Consider the following 18788-nt stretch of genomic DNA (forward strand, 5'->3'; position numbering starts at 1 on the left):
TCGTCCATGCTGACACAGGCACCCACTCCTCCACCTTAGAGTGATGTCTCCTGTGTTCACTCGCTCTTTCTTTTTTTCCTTCTTTCTTTATTCTCCGAAATAGTGATTATTTTACCTTTCACATTTAAATCTAAAATCATTCTGGAATTGACTTTTGTGCCTAGTGTGAGGTAAAGGTCAAGATACATTTTTTTCCATATGAACACGCAAATGACCTCACATTATTTATCCAAAAGACCATTCTTTTCCCCACCACATACCAGGTGCCCTTTGTCATGAGTTATATTTTTCACTTTCTCTCATTTTTGTCTCAGGTATATAGAAATACCGATTTTCTTGTATGTATATGGAACTTGTATACAACCACCTTGCTCAATTCACCAACTGATGTTAGTTCAGCCATTTGTATTTAGATTCTTTCAGAGTTTCTAGTGACATAATCACGTTACTCACGCACAATGACAGTTTTAGCTATTGTTTTCCAACGCTTTGCCATACTTTCTTTTTTTTTGCCTGATTGTACTGGCAAGCCCTCCAGTACAACGCTGGATAGAAGTGGTGATAAGGATACAAATAACTTGTCTTGTTCCTGATTTTCTGAGAAAAGTTTTCAATATTTAACCACTGAGTATGTTTCTTCTCCTGTGCTCTTAAGAAAGCTATCCCTGCTTCTCCAAGGATGGGAAAGCACACGAGAGGGAATGCTTTGGTCTGAAGGAATAGAGGGTAGCATGACACAACAAACGCCCCTGGGGGACCTAGCTCCCCACTATCCAGCTGGGTGACCCGAGCAGGCCACACTGCCTCCACTGAGCCTCTGTCTTCTACCTGTGACTGGGGAACAGCCTCACTTCCCCTGTAGCCCTTACAGCTTTGTCCTGAGGACCAAATAGGATGACTGTTGTGAAAGCATTTTATAGACTCACAAGGTGAAAATAATGGTCTCAGTGTTCACTGTTGGCAAGAGCAAGGACGGCCTGAAGGAAGGCACTGGGGATCCTGAGTGAGTGAGTGTGTGTTTGTGTGTGTGTGTGTTTGTGTGCGTGTGCAATGTGGTGTGGGTATGAGGGGGTATGGGGGCATGTGGGAGTGTGGGGGTGTGGTGTGTGTGGGGTATGGGCTGGTGTGCTATATGAAGATGGAGGGGAGGTGTGAGGGGGGTGGGGGCTGTGTGGTTCGGGGGGAAGATATGGGGGGGAGGGCAAAGGGAGTAAGACAAGCAGAGGGAAGGCTAGCCACTGAGGTCCTTCACCACTGCCCTGAGCCAGGTCTGGGGCTGGGACCTTAGAGCAAGGTTTTCAAACATAAGGAGAATCAGAATCCGCTGGAGGGCTTCATAAATACAGATTGCACCTCCCCATCTGTTCAGTAGGTGTAATGGACCAAATGGTCGTGTCCCCTCAAATTCACATGGTGAAGCCCTAACTGCCAATGTGATGGTGTTTGAAGGTGGAGACTAAAGGAGGTGATTAGCGCCCCATGAGCTCATCAGGGTGGGCTCCTGTGATGGGATTAGTGGTCCCTGGGTTACTGCCAGCTCCCCTGCTGGGGGTCTGGAATGACCCCCCTCAAACAGCTCCTCAGAGCCTTGAGCAGGGTAGGGGGCAGGGATCAAGCTTGGGCTTGGCGCCTTCCCTCCAGTGCCCCCCATCCTGGATAGGGGATGCCTGACTCCCCCCATGGCCCCCCCCCACACACACACCTGGACTTCTCCGAAAGGCTTTGAGCAGAGCGCAGAGCACAGGGCTAGCGGGTTGCCTCATCCTCTTTCACAGGGACTTAGCACACATTCCTGAGACCATCGTTTTGAGACACGGGCAGGCTTATCTGCACCCACACATTTTGGCTGAGACCAGACAAATTCCTACTGCCTCCCTTGCGTGACGATAACGCCTCAGGTGGTTCTTCTCCTGCAGCCCCACCCAACCTCCCATCGCTGGTGAGGCCCGACTCTCAATTAAACTGAAAGCTGGCTGACTCAGACCTTAGGCAATTAGGAGTGCCAGGCCTCTCTAATTCACCAGCCAGCCCCTCTCCTTTCCTACCGCAGCCCTCCTGTAATGAGGGCAGGCAGGCTGGGCATGCCGGCCCAATTATGGAGGGGATGCTGCGGCAAGGGCTGGCATCATGGATTCCACCCGCACGCTTGTTAGCTTGTGGCTGCTGAACGCTGCCAGGGCTTTTGCAGGGGACAGCTCCATGGGGCGGGGAGCACCTGAAGCCTGGAGGTGGACATTTCCCACGTCAGAGTTCTCTCCAGCATCTCTTCTCAGCAGCCTGCCCAGGCCCACACTCCTCCCAGGACCCACTGAAGAAGGTGAAGAGGTGGAAAGCGGAGATAGAAATACACAGCGAGGTGCCCCAGAAATTGGTGAGCCTAGAGTGGAGGACTCCTGATGCCCCTAGTTAGGCCAGTACCCTGTTCGAGCTCTCTCAGGCTCCCAGGGCTGCCTCCATAACCCCAAACATAACTGTAATTAATTATCCACGGACATTTAACACCTCCCTCCTGAGCCGCAGGGATCTGTGTGTCTTTACACTGCATCCCTCTGTGCCGGTACCAGTTGACATACAATAAATACTTGCCGCTGAGTGAATAGGCTGAGTGAATAGATGACAATGTCCTCCCCTCCCAAACACCAGAGAGCCCCTGCAGGGACTAAAGCTTTTCAGAAGGATCTGAGGCTCAGTCTGGGCCTCCTGATTCTCCAGGGACTCTGCTCCAAAGTGACCACCACCCGACAGAGTGGCCCCAGGGTGTCTGTGATCATCTGTGATTATCTCCTGAGGACCCAGGGTTCTAAGGACCTGCCAACTCTGATCAAATGCAGCTTGGCCCTCAAGAGAACTCTTCCTTCTAACAAGCCCCATCTCCTACCCCAAGATCTCAGCTCTTCAGGTCCCCTTGATCTTGCCCCTTGACCCTCCTCCAAAGTCCCCTGTTTCTAAGTCAAATCTGACATCATCTCCTGTGTTCTTTCTTCTTTCAACACATTTCTCCCTGGCCTCGGGGCCTGCATGCTCACAGTCAGATGCTTGCCCAGCCCATTTCCAGCTATGTGCCTCTGCTGTGCTCTCCTCCCCTGCCTGGAATGCCCTGAGCTCTGCTATCGCCCGCCTCTGAGAAGACTTCAGGAGACAGCTCCTCCAGGCAGCCCTCCTGACTGCTCTCAGTCCTGGAAACCCTGGTCTCAGCCATGGTCATCATCACTCTAGAGGACACTGTCTTCCCACTTTGATCATCAGGATCCGAGGGAAGTGACTGTTTTGGACCCTTCTCCTTTTGGAGTCCCCTAACCCAGAATGAGTTCACAACAGGCTGAATAAATGATTGAGTGTTAGTTTCATACGAGGAACTTGCAAAGAACCTGAGCAGTTTGGTTTCCCTACTGGCTCAAGACATCCAATGTTGGAGTGCTACAAAGGCTTCCAGAGGCTTTTATATAAACTACAAAAAATATGGGACTAACTGTGGGAACTCCAATTTTAAGTTCAAGAACACATGCATTTTAATAAGGAGAATGTGGGGTGCTATGGACCGCACTGCAGCCCATCACAACTCCTATGCTGAAGACCTAACCCCCAATGTGACTACATTTGAGATAGAATCTTTAGTAGATACTTTAAGGTTAAACGAGGTCATAAGGGTGGGGCCCCACCTTCTTCCTAGTGTCCTTATTAGAAGTGGAAGAGAGACCAGGGTTTTCTCTCCACAAAGTGAGGACACAGGGAGAAGGTGGCATCTGCAAACCATGAAGAGGGCTGTCACCAGAAACTGAGTGGGCCAGCACATTGACCTTGGACTTCCCAGGACACAGGGAGAAGGTGGCATCTGCAAACCATGAAGAGGGCTGTCACCAGAAACTGAGTGGGCCAGCACATTGACCTTGGACTTCCCAGCCTCCAAAACTATGAGAAACAAACGTCTGTTGTTGAAGCTGCCCAGTCTATAGTAGTTTGTTATGGCAGCCTGAGTTGACCAAAGCATGGGACGCCACTAAACTTTTTTTGAGATATATGGGAGGTCAGTTCCATTCTTTGTAACACGTGGGCAGTCTGAGCAGCTAGCACCTTGCAGTGCAGTAATAATAATAGCAGTAACAACAGCAGGTATGTTTTACCGATTGTTCGAAATGGACCCGACACTCTGCTAAGGGCTTCACTGCATTATTAGCTCATTTACTCCTCACACCCAGCCAGGGATGACATAAGCTTTATTACCCCATTTACAGATGAACTAACAGAGGCTCAGACAGGTTAAATGACTTGTACAAGGTCACTGTGCTGTGGCAAACCTGGGACCACAATCCAAGTCCATCTGCATAGGAACAGCACTTACTGGCAAGGCCAGGAGGACCACCACCCATTCACCATGCAGGGCGGACCAAGTGGCCTCTTGCCCTGGCCCAACTTCATTCTAGAATCCTCTCTCTTTCCTAGGGCCCTCAGGTATGCTCTCTAACCCTTAGACCCATCTGCTTAGAATATACTCAAGAGACTGATTCGCTTAGCATATGGCCCCATCCCTATGCTGTCTGGTCCCCAACTCCATCCCTCCCAACGACAGCCATCACCACCTAACTCGTCTCCCACTTTCACTCTATGCCCCCTGCAATCCGCTCGCTAGATAGCAGCTAGGCTCATCTCTTAAAAACAAATCAGATCACACATCACGCCCCTGCTTAAAATGCTCCACTGGCATCCTATTGAACGTAGAATCAAATCTCAACTCCTGACCTTGACTTTCGAGGCTCTGTGTGATCAGCTGTGCCCAATTCTCACTCCCTCTGCCCCAGATGCCTTCACGGTTTCTGCTTCAGGGCCTTTGTGCTTGATGTTCCCTCTGCCTGAAACACTTGTGCACCCAGATCTTCTGGGGGCTGGCTCTTGTTCAGGTCTGAGCTCAGAGGCCCTCCCAGCCATACTCTTATCACATAGCCCTGTCGTAATTCACTTAGAGACCTCAGGCTACTAGACATTATGTTTGCTTGTTTATGTGTTTGTTGTTTCTCTCCTCCCACCCCTGGAAAATAATCTCTATGAGAGCAAGGATTTCATCTGTCTTGTTCATGGGATCACCAGCACCTAGAAGAGGGCCTACACACAGTGGGTCCTCTACTATTTGCAGAATGAATAAATGAACGAACAAATGAACGAATGAATGAACCACACAATCTTTTCAAAGACGGATGAAGAAACCCCCCCAAATGCCCATTAAGCTGTGGCCCTAATTAGCATGTTCTCCTCCCACTTTCGTGCAGGAACAAGTGCCCTCAGAAGCTCAAAGGGCTCCTCACCTTGCCACCCAAGACAGGACCAAGTCCTCAGCTTCCTGCAACTTAAGAACAATTTCAAATGGAACTGTCCTCTGGACTAGCCCAGTGCTCCAGGGTACCATGGGGTGGGGGTGGCAAAAGTGTCTGGAAGCGCATGTTTTCCCACCCCCGCATCCAGCTGAGGTCTTCTCCTGGGACTGCCACTGTGACCTAGGGAATGGCTCCATGGAGCGGCTGGCATTAACCCTTCAGCAGCAGGGGCAGCAGCCTGCCTCTGTGGCAGAAGCCCCAGACTTTTCCAGGGGAAGGAGATAAGGCTCTGTCCCTTCGTCACGGTCCTGCAAACCTGAACATTTATAGCAATTGTGGGGTTGAGAGGCAGAAGGAGGAAATAGGATGCTGGAGCCCTATTCTCCCAGGCAGAAATCACAACATATAACCCTGCCTGCCCAGGTGTTGGGAGCAAGACATTCCGGGTCCGTGTGCCCACTTCCTTTGTTGGTATCTAGCCCAGAACCTATGGAAGGATTAAGGAGGAGCTGGCACACGCATGCCCATCCTGACACCCAGGTTCCTGCCATACTGTTCTTGAGACCCTTTACCAGTTAATCTACATTCCTCAGCCCAGTTCACAACATGTGACAGAGCAGGGGGTAAAAGAAAGATCTTAGCTGAAATCCTGACTTTCCCACTTATTATTTGTTGTACATATTAACCTCTTTGCGCCTTTATCATCCAGCTTTTGAATGCCACTGACAATGCCCTTGGCAAGGTTGTCAAGTTCATGTTTCTGTTTTGACTTCATATTTTACAGTGCTTTCAACTCTTACCAACCCCACCCCACCCCACCCCGAGTCTCACATCCCCTATTACTTCTTCCCAGAATTTATTACTTATTGAAGCCTTCTTATTTATTTGATCATTTTTGATCAAAGTTTTTGGTTCCCGCACCCAGTGTAATCTCAAGAGAAGAAGGTTCTTTCTCTGTCTTGTTCACCAAAATAACTCCAGGCGTAAAATGCCAGACTGGCTCATGGAAGTTACTTGAGGATTGGTTCCAATAAAATGAGAGTGAAAAACTAAAAAAGTGGAAGACATGGCATCTTGGGAACAGTGAGGGCAGTAGGAGGGCAGTAAGTAACCTAGGAGGGCAGTAAAGGGTAGTCCCATGATTATAACTATGCAGAAAGTAGTCTAAGCTTGAGCAGGAATAAGAATCTAGAAGGGTTTCTGGAAGGAAAAAACGTAGGCTCCATGTAATAGAGAATAAACTAGAGATGCTAAATAGTCTTGAGGATCAGAAGGCACATTATTCTTTGGTCAATAAAAAAAAGAAAGGCAATTAGAAACTCCAGGGAAAACAAAAAAGTTATTATCAAACATATTAGACTCAATATGAAACAATTTAGTATGTGGTATAATTTAGAATGATTGGTAGAGTATAATAAGAACAGGAGGGGTGGCCGGTTAGCTCAGTTGGTTAGAGCACGGTGCTACTAACACCAAGTTTGCCGGTTTGATCCCTGCATGGGCCACTGTGAGCTGTGCTCTCCTTAAAAAAATAAATAAATAAATAAAATGGGGCACTTTAAAAAAAAAAAAAGAAAAGAAAAAAGAACAGGAGAAAATCCATTTGACCTTCGTGCAAAACTCATTCTCTCCCCCCCCCCCCCCGCCCTTCTTCCGCCTCTCCTTCCCCCATTCTGGTTCAAGCCGTTGTTCCTCAGTCTAGTTGTGTAGGACACAGCTCCCTGGCTTGTGCTGGTGTTATGAGCCTTGTGGTTCCCCCCACAGCTGAGGCAGTCGGTTGACTGCTCACAGCCGCTCACAGCAGCTCTCGCCGGCTGCCGGCCACAGCCGCTCAACTACCTGAGCCACCGGGCTGGCCCTGATTCTCATCTGAGAGAGGGCAAGGATCAAGAGAACAGACCAACAGAAGAAGAAATGCAACCCTAGCAGATTTTTTTGGCCCTGAGGAGGACTGTATTTACTTAACAACAACTAATAACATTAACTGAGTACGTAACGTGCCAGACAAGGTTTTAAGAGCTTTGCATCTAAGAGTTAATCCTCACAACTCTCTAAGGCACATGTTATCATTATCCCTATTTTACAGATGAGAATGATGAGGCATGAGCTATTAAGCAAGTTTTCTGAGGTTAGATGGTTAGTGGAAGAGCTGTATTCATAACTGGGCCTGTGAGACCCAGACGTCCACTCCCTCTAGGGCTGGCCCTAGAAGCCAGGCCGTTTGACTTTCAGGCTCCAATCCTTCTTGCCAAGAATCATAGGACACGATGTGATTATCCATGTATGCTCAGATACACACACACACACTCCTGGGAGCCTGGGTGCAAAGCCACAGAGCAGCGGGACAGCTGGTCTAGGCTGGATAGCCAGAGTGGCGGGGCCAGAGCAGGGCCTTACCTTCCTGCAGTCTTTGCAGAACACCGACGAGCTGCCCAGGAAGCCCAGCACCTCCCCACAGAGCAGACACTGGGAGAGGCCGTTCCCCATCACGTTGCGCCTCATGGTCTCCAGCCGCTCCACCAGCCGCCTGTAGCACAGGACACAGTGTCAGATGGGATGTGCTTCCTGTGTCCAACCCAACCACTGCCCAGACTCGGCTGCCACGAGGCCTCAACACTATATATTCCAAGCCCCATGCACTGTGTCCTTACCTGGGGTACTGTTCCCTGCCTCACCTCTTTCCCTGGCTAACTCCTCATCATTCATTTACTCACCGGTATTGATTGAGCACCTATGATGTGTCAGACATTGGGATTATTTACTGTCGCCAACAAGCCAGAGACCAGACATGGTCCCTGCTCTCATGGAACTTATGTTCAGTAAAGGGAGAAAGTCCAGAGATAAGTAAACCAGCAAACTGGCTTTAGAGGAGGAAGCACTAAAATAGCTAAAATAAGTGGGTGGGGGCAGGGGCATGTCAGGTGGTCATCAGTGGAAGCCTCTCTGAGCTGAGAGGTAAAGGATGACAAGAACCAGGCCACGTGAAGAGCTCGGGGAGGAAGCCTTCCAGGCCGGGGACCAGTCCGGGCTAAGGTTCGGGGTGGGAAAGGGCCCGGCACATTAGAAGGGTAAGGTCAGCGTGGCTACTGCCTGGTAAGCGAGCGGGAGCCTGGGATAAAAGGAGGCTGGAGGGGCGAGGAGGGCCCAGATTACGTGGGTTTAATAGGTCACAAAATGTGGTTTGGATTATTCCCTCAGTTCACCATGAAGCTACTGAGGAGTTTTAAGGAAAGGACTGATTGGATCTGCGTGACAGTTTTAAAGAGCTCACTCAAGATTACAAGGGGAGAGGAGGTGAGGAAGCCAGAGGGCGATGGTGGGGGGTCCAGGGAAGGGGGATGGAGACGGGGACAGGCTGTATTTCAGAAGCAACCTGGATGGATACAGGGTGCAGGGAGGTAAAAGGGATCCAGGACGATGCAGAAACTTTTTCATTTGAAGAAGCTGGAGAAAGAAAGAAAAAGAGCCCATCTTTGAAGCTCTGATGCTGAGTGTCCAGGAGCCTGGCCTGAACCCCACTAAGCCTGGCGTAGGCGCCTCTCCCCAGGGTCCCCCAGTCCCTTAGGCCAGGAGGACCCATTTCACGACAACTTGTAATGCCATACTACAATCTCCGCAAAACTGGCAGCCACTTCTGTGTTGTTGGCCGCTGAATCGCCAGTGCCCAGGGGACATTCAGTGAAAATGCCTGAATGAATGAAGGGCAGAGTGCGGATACATTATCTCCTCTAATTGTCACAACCCCCCAGTGAGGAGGATGCTACTTCCCCCCATTTGAAAGATGAGAAGATTGAGGCTCAGAAGATAGGAAGTCACTTGCCAGGGTCACACAATTCCTAAGAGGTGGACTCCAGGTCCATACCCAGGCCCCCCTCTCATGACAACCCCACGCTCTCCCCTGAGCTGATCAGGCCTTTCCTAGGGGGCAAGGGAGAGCAGATTGGGCACTGAGGCTGCCTCTCCCCACGTGCCCTCCTGACTTCCACACAGATCATCGTGCCCCACCCAGGGACCTGCAGGGACTCGGGAGCAAACCCTGCTTCCGTCCTGGCCTAACCCACTTGTTCTCAGGGATCCTCGGTCAGTTACATCCCTGAGCTCCTGGCTCATGAAACACACAGGTCACACGTCCTCCTTCTGAGATCATTAACCTGAGGCACTGCCTTTTGGGTCACTCTGTACCCTGCCAAACCCAGTGCTCCCAGAGAGGGCCAGACAATGTGAGCAGCACAGGGAAGTCTAAGACGGCAGCCCAGATGCATTCCCACTGCCTAGGAGAGCCCACGTGAAACACCCCCACCACTCCCCGGTCCCCTCGGGGGAGCCCGAGGGATGCAACACTGGCATGTCAATCAATCATCAGCACCAGGACTGCAGAGAACCTGGCAGGGCCCCGGGCAGCACAGGGCCAGAGCCCAGTGTGGGGGAAAAAGCAAAAGACAGACAACTAGTCTGGGCTAACCCCTGTGTGTAATACAATGACAGTAACAGGTCAGTAGTATTGAGGCGAGTACATTCAATGTTGGGATAGCAGTGATCTTTGTAGTGATGCTTTCACTTTCTAGGGCTGTGCATTCTTCCAGTGTCTGACTTTTTTACATGATCATATATTTACTAGAAAGATAAATAGGAGAACAAAGAGATCAGAATCAAATTAACTCCTGCCCAAGGCAACGCACTGCATTTGTGTTTTCCCACTTGTGCTTTTTTGTGTTTTTCAGATTTTAGAGGATGTATAAATTGCTTTTGTAATTACACAAACAAACAAAAAGACACAACAAAGCTGTCTGAAGACCGTTTAGTGGTCAGCTCTGGATGCCGAAGGCTGGGAGACGAGCTTAGAACAAGCTGGAGAGAGTCTCCTATTGGATGGAACAACCCAGATTCAGCCTCGACTTAAATCCCTCCGTGCTGGACTACTGCTGACCCTTGAGAGTGCAGAGTGGAACAATCCTAACGTGTTTCGCCATATTCACTCATCCCCCCACAGCCTGGGGCCCACACATCAGTCGCTATCCCCATCTTACAGAGGGGTATATTGAGGCTTTGATGGCTGAGTTATGTGTCTACACCCCAGGGGTGTTCAGGCAGAGCTGACTCACTCCCCGTGGTAAAGAGCCAGCTTTTGTGGCTAGGGCTCGCCTCCCAGTCCACTAATCTGGCACCAAGTGCCCTTGCTCTCCTCTCACTGATCTGCTCCTGCCCAGCGGGGGGCAGCCCTTACTCACCCAATCCTCTGCTGCTCCATGACATCGAGCTGCTCGGCCCTCTGGATGACCTGCAGGATGGCCTCCACCTCGGCTGTGCTGAGGCACTGGCTCTTCCTCTGCTTCTCTGTCTGGTAGGTGTGCACGGACCAGCCTGTCTGCAGCCTCGAGAGAGAACACAGAGGCCTTGAGACCACCTCAGTGCAAACCCCGACACCCCACCACATCCACAAAGCCCCCCTGAGAACAGTCTGGTGAGGGCCCAGCTGCTGTGTGTTGGGGGCAAGGGGTTCAGGAAACAGGGCAGATGTCAGGCTCCAAGTGCTGGCTCTGCTACCCTCCAGCTGCTGGGCCCCGTGGAGATGGTGGCACCACCTTAGCACCTTGGGGGCAGGAGCTTGGGAGGTGCCCGCTGCCCAAATGGAGAAGGCCACCGCCACGGTGCGTGAGGTTTTGAGGGCGGTAGCACAGAAGATTATCAAGAGAGGAATAAAAACCTAGATCTGAGTTATATAAGAAATGAGATGGAGTTTACTATGGAATAGGAAAGAACTGTAACTAGTTTAAAAATGAATCTTGAGGATAAAAGGAGATTCACAGCATTTTAAAAACTAGACGGTGCAAGAGCAGGAGGGTAACCGAGCTGCATGAGAGGAGAGGTGGCAAGATGGCGAGATGGGGCTGGGGCCTGGCCCAGGGGACTCAGCAGTCTCCACTCCACGGGGCTGCAGGAATGACACCTCCTGAGGCAGATACCAGGGGCTGAGGGGAAGAACTCAAACACTTTCTCTTTTTCTGGATGAGGAGGGAGCGGCAGCAGCAGACCAAGCCCCAAGCTCCTTGGCCTACGTCCTTGCTTCTCCGAGACATTCTCTGCCAGGTACTGAGAACAGAGATGGACAAGATGGCAAAGTCATTGCTTTGAAGAACTTCAGCATGCTGGGGGAGACAGATGCCCAATCAATTACATAAATATTTATTCGATGGAAAATTGTAAGAGCTATTCATTCGATGCATAGTTTATTGAACATCCACTGTGATGCCAGGCTTGGAGATATGCTGCTGGGTGGAACACGCAGGTCGGCCTTAGGAGGATGTATAAATAAGGGGAACTCACCTAGTCAATTAGAGGAGGAAGGCATAGCACCAGCACCACCACCAGCCCCAGCGGACACAGCTCCCTCCAACTCACTCTGGGCCCGCCCTCAGCCAAGGTTTCAGTAGATCTCCCCCCCACTCCCCGCCACACACTGAACCTCCTGTCATCCTGCAAGGCAGGCCTCCTCATTTCTCAGAAGAGGAAAGAGACAGAGCGCAGTTAGATGGCTTTCTAAAGGCAAGACAGGACTCAGCAGGCCTCCTGACCATGGGAGCTACCATCTCGCGGCTGCTGACAGCCCTGCCAGGCTCCCCCAGGCCATCCTCCGAGCCTCATTTCCTGCCTCCATCGGATCACCCACCAAGCCCCAACAAATTACTTTCTCTCATGTGACCTCCTCCCAGACTCACTACCCCTGTCCAGTCAGGCCCCAACTCCCACTTCAGGGCCTGGCTGCCACCGAGCATCTTACTCCCCTGCAGGGTGCAATGGCCCCTCACACAGCCACAGGAGGCCAGCTCAAGCTGTTAGCTACAGACAGGCTGCAACTCCTGAGGAAGAACCTTCGGTGGTGCCCAGCTCCCATCTGTACACCCCCCATAGGGTGCCCGTCTCAGCTCCTCCGGCCTCACACGGCATGCGTTACCAACAGCTGCTCCTAGTTCCCTGTGTGCTGGGCTGCGTGTGGTCTTCACACCATTGCTCACGCTGTTCCCTCTGCCTGGAGAGCCTGTCCCTCTCCCTAAATCCTCTTTCCCCCGGCTCATTCCTGTTCTTTTTTAAGACTTGAGACATGATCTTCACCAGGAAGCTTTTCTTCGATCCTGTCCAAAATGGGTTGAGTCCATTCTGAGTTTCCCTGAGACCTGGGCATAGCTCCATCATGGGGCTTACATTATGCTTAAACATTATTTTGAGGTAAGTTGGGACCCGCTGTCTCCTTTCCAGAATGTGAGTCTCTGGAGGACGAGGCTCTGATTCATCTCGGCCCTGCTCACCTCTCCATCTTCCTTTCACCCCATTCATCCCCTTGCTCCATCTCTCCATTCAAATCAACACTGGCTTTCTGTCCGGTTCTCTACATGCCATGGTCCTTCTACCTCAGGGCCTTTGCACATGCTGTTCCTGCTGCCCAGAAGCTCCTCCTCCATATTTCCATCTAACATTTACCCCTCCTCCAGGACTCAACATAAGCATCACACTCTCAGCTAAGCCTCTCCTAATCCACAGGTTAAGTTAGCAGCCCCTTCACCCCCACGGCCTGTTTCCACTATCAAAGCACATGGGTAATTACGTGTCTAATGCTCACTCCTTCCCACCAGTGCCTTAAGACGAGAGACCACGTTGGTCTCATTTGCTGTTGTGTAACCAGTATCCTGGCACATAGTAGGGGTTTGGAAAATATCTGATGGTGGCTGGAGGACAGACCTTGCTAGAGCCAGGGAAGGTAATTTCCCCAGGCTTCCCAGAGGAACCCTTGATGTAGTGTCTGGATATGGGGATCTATAGTGCTCTCCTTTACGAAACCTGGCATTACAAGGAGCCTGGCATTACAAGGCAGCGCACCCCGGGGAGGAGATAAAAGCATTTGCTCTTCTAAAAGGTGCTACAACAGCTTCTGGCTGCTGCTGCGCTCAAGACAAGGTCAGGGAGAACTGAAGGGAACACTAGAGGGGTGGCCAGGGGTCACACCAGGCCCTCCTATAAGCACAGCTCTCCCTGGCTCCTTGGATCCAACAGGGAGGACACATCACCTCTCCTGCCATCAGAGGAGAGAGGGCGAGGGGCTGGTTTCCTCCCTGATCTCTCCCGCTGCCAGGACTGAGCCATCCCAGTGACAGGGACAAATTAACTGGCGTACAAAGATTCCTGCAAATCCTGCAGGACTCCACTCTTCTTGGACATATCGGATTACTTTTTCTCTCCCCCTTTGATGTTTCAGCTCTGTGTCCCTGTAGGCTCATAACATCTAATTGCAAATTTTTTGAACTCACTCCCATTTGGAAAATGCGGGCTCCTGTAATTGGCACTGTCTGACAGATGAAGGGGACTCTTGGGCTTCTCTGACACCAGGGACCCCCAACTTCCTGGATAGATAGAGACAGGGAGACAGGAAGGCAGGAGAGGCATCTGGGAGCCCCTGGTTTCCAGCCACAGGGGGACCGTGTGGAGACGGCCTGACCAAACTGAAGCTGAAGGGTCACCCAGCTGAGGGATAACAAGAAAACCAGGACCCCAAGGGGAGAGGCTGAAACCGGAGACCCTGACAGGAGCGTGAAGGAACCCTGGGAACCCCGAGGCTGGCTGTGCATTTCAGTCAGGGGGCAGCCCTTCATGCATCTGACAAGCCTTCAGCCTTCACTCTGTCTTGTCTGGCAGTGCCAGGCACTCATCTATGAAGTGGGGCTCCAGAGATGAAAGGCTCCCGCCTCCAGGGGCTCAGGGACTGAAGGCTCAAAGACAGGGGAGGTTTATGCTCTTAAAAGAGAAGGCAAAGGCAGCAGTCTAGCCCCCACAGCAGACTGGTGATATCATAGAAAGAACATAGGTCAGAGGATCTGGGTGTGGGTACCGGCCCCGACAATTATAAGTAAGCGACTTGGGCAAGGAGCCCTCACTTTCCTCACTGAGATATGGGGATAAACTCCATATGATGGTTAAATAAGTGAATGGCTGCTCAGTGCCCAGCTCAGGGCATGGAGTATGGGGTTTATTAGACAGGCACTCGTCTCTAAATTTCTGTCTCTGGGTCCTTGGGACTGAATCTTGCCAATGAAAGGAGGGGAGCAGGGAAGGGAGGGAGGAGAAGATGTGGCTGGGCCTGGGAGGTACTCACTTGGCTCGCAGGGCAAGCTGCCTATCATTGGGGCAGACCCACTGGTCACTCCCACTGCCAAAGATGGTGTCAGCCATGCTTGGAGCCCCCAGCCAGGGTGAGGAGTCACATCTGAGGTGAGACAAAGAAAAAGAAAGAACACGTCATTAGATGGGGTGCAGCTGGCAGACAGGGTCCCTTGGGTTCCAAACACTGGTACTTCCAACCTATCCCCATACGATATCCCCACTGACGCCTGGAATCTCACCATCAGAATCACTCCTCCAGCGAAATACTGTTCCCTTTTTGAAGGTACTCTTTCAACATGCTCATAATACTGGGAGGGGTGGCTAGGTGGATCACGTAGCTAAGTGACAAGATTGGACGTGACTGGCGGGACATGAGAGGGTTAGAATCAGAAAGAGGAGGCAACCACAGTGATTTTCAACTTAGCTGGCAAATCCCGGAGGGCATTTGATCTACTCCCTCCACGTACAGCCTCTGCTGTGCTTAGCACATTGCCTAGCAGGAGGGGCCTGGGTGGGTGGTGGGGGGTGGCGACAGCTGGACAGCCTGGGAAAACCCTACACAGCTCCCAAACGTGAAGCGTTCGCAGCAGCAGCCAGAGGCATGTGGGGGTGGCTGACGCCAGCCACCCCCCTCAGCTCCACAAACAAGGTCTTCACAGACTCTGCTCCCGAAAGTTTCTGACATCACAGTACTCTCCAGAACAGGAAGGAGGGCAGGGAGCGACAACTGCACCAGGACCGCCACCCTGCATACCCGCAGCGGACACTGTCCACCAGGACGGCAATGAGACTGGCACCCTTGGAAATCCCGTGCGGAGGCGACCCTGCTCCAGAAGTTCCTCATGGTTTGACTCCTACAGTGTGGCTTAGCTGGCTTTCTCCTTGCCACCAAGGATTTGGGGTCGGGGGGATGAGGGGGAGAGAGAGAGATGAGTTTGAGTTTGAGCGGATCTCACCCCCAGGAGCAAAGACGAGGGACAGTCCTGACGTATCCACACTCCCCTGGTCTCATCCCATCTAGACCAGTGGGTCTCAAACACGACTCCTCTGTACTCTTAAAACTACTGAGGTTGGATATTAGTCTAGCAGTTCTTCAAATGTTACACAGTTACCACATGACCCAGAAACTACTAATAGGTACATACCCAAGAAAACTGAATACACCCACACAAAAACTTGTATATGAATGTTCATAGCAGCATTATTCATAATAGCCAAAAAGTGGAAACAATTCAACGATGGATAGAATACGGCATATCATACAACGGAATATTATTTGAACATAAAAGGGACTGAAGCACTGATTCCTGCTATAAGATGGATGAACCTTGAAAACATTATGGTACGTGAAAGAAGCCAGTCACAAAGGACCACATCCCGTAAGGTCCAGTTTATAGGAAATGTCCAGAATGGGCAAATCCATGGAGACAGAAAGTCGATTAGTCGTTGTCAGGGGCTGAGGTGGGAGGAAGGGAGGAATGGGGAGTGATTGCTAATGGGTTCAGGGTGTCTTTTGGGGATGATGGACGGTTCTGGAATTAGTGGTGATGGTTGCACAACTTTGTGAATACACTGAAACCACTGAATTGTACCCTTTAAAAGGGTGAATTTTATGGTATGGGAACTACATCTCATTAAACTGCTATAAAAATTCTTGAGGACTCCAAATGAAATGGGCTGTATCTATTGATATTTTTACCACAGTAGAAATTAAAACTGAGAAAAATTTTTTTATAATTAATTAAAAAATAATAAACCCATTAGATGCTCACATATTTAAAAAAAATAACTATATTTTCAAAACAAAAATGTTTAGTGAGAATAATAGCATTGTTTTACATTTTTACCAATCTATGTAATGTTTGGCTTAACGAAAGGCAGCTGGGTGTTCATGTCTGATTTTTTATTCAATTTTTTGTGATATGTGGTTTTGTTAAAGTGCATGAAGCACATCCAGACTCTCACAGATATATACAAAGGTTGGGAAAGGGAGGAACATTTTAATAGCCTTTTCAGATAATTGTGGCTATTCTTCTTTCATACTGCACCAAAACTCAATAGTAGTTGGTTGTTTCTTAAAGCTTAGTTACAATTACAATGTGGCATCTGAAACTGTATCAATGAACTTTTCATCTTATGTAAATATGTGAGAAAATGGGACCAAATATCTTATTATGATAAAAATAATTTTGAGGGGCGGCAGGATGGCGCAATTGGTTAGAGCGCGAGCTCTCAACAACAAGTTTGTTGGTTCAATTCCCGCATAGGATGGTGGGCTGCGCCCCCTACAACTAAAGATTGAAGGCGGCAACTGGACTTGGAGCTGAGCTTCACCCTCTACAACTAAATTGAAGGACGACTTGGAACTGATGGGCCCTGGAGAAACACACTGTTCCTCAATATTCCCCAATGAAATTGATTAAAAAAAATAGTTTTGACATTGTAGACCCCCTAACCTGTCTGGTCCCCCCCGCCCACCGTTTGAGAAAGGCTGTTCCAGGCCAATGTCACACATTGCTGTGACCAGCAGGGGTCAGTGTACATGCTGCAGCTAACTGACCCACAGAGGGACCAAGCCTACCACCCTGACTATCGGGGTCTCTCTGTCCCACTCGGCACATCCGGGCAACTGTCCTCCACTGTGGGCTGCCTAGGGAAAGAAACACGTGTGGAGACCCCATTGCCAGGCCCAGCACTGGGGGGTCCCCATCATCAAAGCCTCCTCAGATTGAAAGTCTTGACCTTCTCCCAAAGGAAGCCAACATACAATCCAGGAAAACACAGATGGGATTAAAAAATGATACTTATCAAACAACTTTAAATGTATGTTCCACTTCTATGCATTATGGTTTGTTTTGTTTTGTTTTTTAATTTCTATTATCTTGTGAATAGCACAGTTACACGGCTGGGTGGGTGTGAAAAGCGTTACTCTATTCCAAGCAAACATTAAAACACACTACAGCCCTGTTTCTTTACTATTATTTTAAAAATACAGTAGCCCCCCCCATCTGTGGGGGATATGTTCCAAGACCCCCCATGGATGCCTGAAACCGCAGGGAGCACCAAACCCTATATATACAATGTTATTTTCTAAACATATATACTTATGATAAGGTTAAATTTATAGACAGTGAGAGAGTAACAACAATAATTAAACAATTATAACAATATACTAAATCCACATTATAAAAATTATGTCAATCTAGTTAATCTCTCTCTCTCAAAATATCTTATTGCACTATACTCAACTTTTCACTTAAAGGAAGCACGTTATGGCTTCTCTTTGGCATATGTGAATTGCCAGCACCCCTACTCTGGTGCCTGAGGGTCATTATTAAGTAAAATAAGGGTGACGAACACAAGCACCGCAATCCTGGGGACAGTCAGTCCGAAAACCGAGACATCTACTAAGAGACTAACGGGTGGGTAGCCTACACAACGTGGATACATTGAACAAATGACTCATATCCTAGGCAGGATGGAGCGGGACAGCACTAGATTTCATCATGCTGCTCAGAACAGCAAATAATTTAAAACTTATGAATTGTTTATTTCTGGAATTTTCCATGTAATATTTTTTGACCGAGGCGACTGTAAGTAACTGAAACCACAGAAAGCGAAACCATGGAAAGTGATAGGGGAAACTACTATATTCTGGGAGCTTCAAGAAATGGAAGTGATGGTCTCTCTGACTGGGAGAGGCTGTGCCCTGGGTAAACTGGGTGCCCCTGCAGCCACCTGTCTTTGCCTCACAGATGCTGCCACTCCTGCTTTGGCCTGCAGGGGGCGCCATGTCTCAGGCCACTGCTCCCAGGACTGGAAGGCCCTTAGCCTCCCAGCCAATCCTGGGGCAGCTGGGCACTGTGAGCATGGAGTGGCCCCTCTTCTCTGCCAGGCACCCCCACAGAAGCAAAGAGCACCACTGGTGACCCCAGAGGACAGGGGCAAGCCAGGGAACCTCAGGGTGTGAAGTCCATCTTCTGCCGAAGCTTCTGAACCAAAATGATGAGGAGTTGGGCAGTGGAAGGAGGCAGGGAGAAAGCAGGGGTCCTGTGCTCTCATAATTAGACCTTTACCTCCTTTATGGTGGGACAAGTGGGGACATCCAGAAGACAGCAGCACACATAGCTGGAGACGCAGCAACTCCTGACAGCCCCAAACGAATCACTCCCAAACAAATCTCTAAGCGATATACCTCATTTCCCCCTTCAGGTCTCTTCCTAGTGTAACCAGAGTTTTGGGATCACTGGCAAGGGAGCCCCTAACATTTATCTGTTTTCTGACTGATTTGAGGGCTATTCCTTGTCTTTTCTTTGTTTTTTTAACTTCCGC

General features: G+C 49.9%; 1 protein-coding gene across 9 annotated transcripts in view; it reads right to left on the minus strand.

Moving 5' to 3' along the window:
• RPH3AL (rabphilin 3A like (without C2 domains)) overlaps positions 1-18788 on the minus strand; it is a 138700-nt gene that overhangs the window by 76132 nt on the left and 43780 nt on the right. For all 9 annotated transcript variants that reach the window (XM_074320074.1, XM_019739551.2, XM_019739549.2 and 6 more), the window contains exons 2-4: positions 14449-14559; positions 10535-10678; positions 7704-7833 (exon numbers count right to left, since the gene is read on the minus strand). In XM_074320074.1, the coding sequence (XP_074176175.1) occupies positions 7704-7833; positions 10535-10678; positions 14449-14525 (351 nt within the window). In that variant the 5' untranslated portion in view covers positions 14526-14559. The remainder of the gene's footprint in view (positions 1-7703; positions 7834-10534; positions 10679-14448; positions 14560-18788) is intronic.

This window comes from Rhinolophus sinicus, linkage group LG15 (assembly GCF_036562045.2).
Source record: "Rhinolophus sinicus isolate RSC01 linkage group LG15, ASM3656204v1, whole genome shotgun sequence".
NCBI lineage: Eukaryota > Metazoa > Chordata > Mammalia > Chiroptera > Rhinolophidae > Rhinolophus > Rhinolophus sinicus.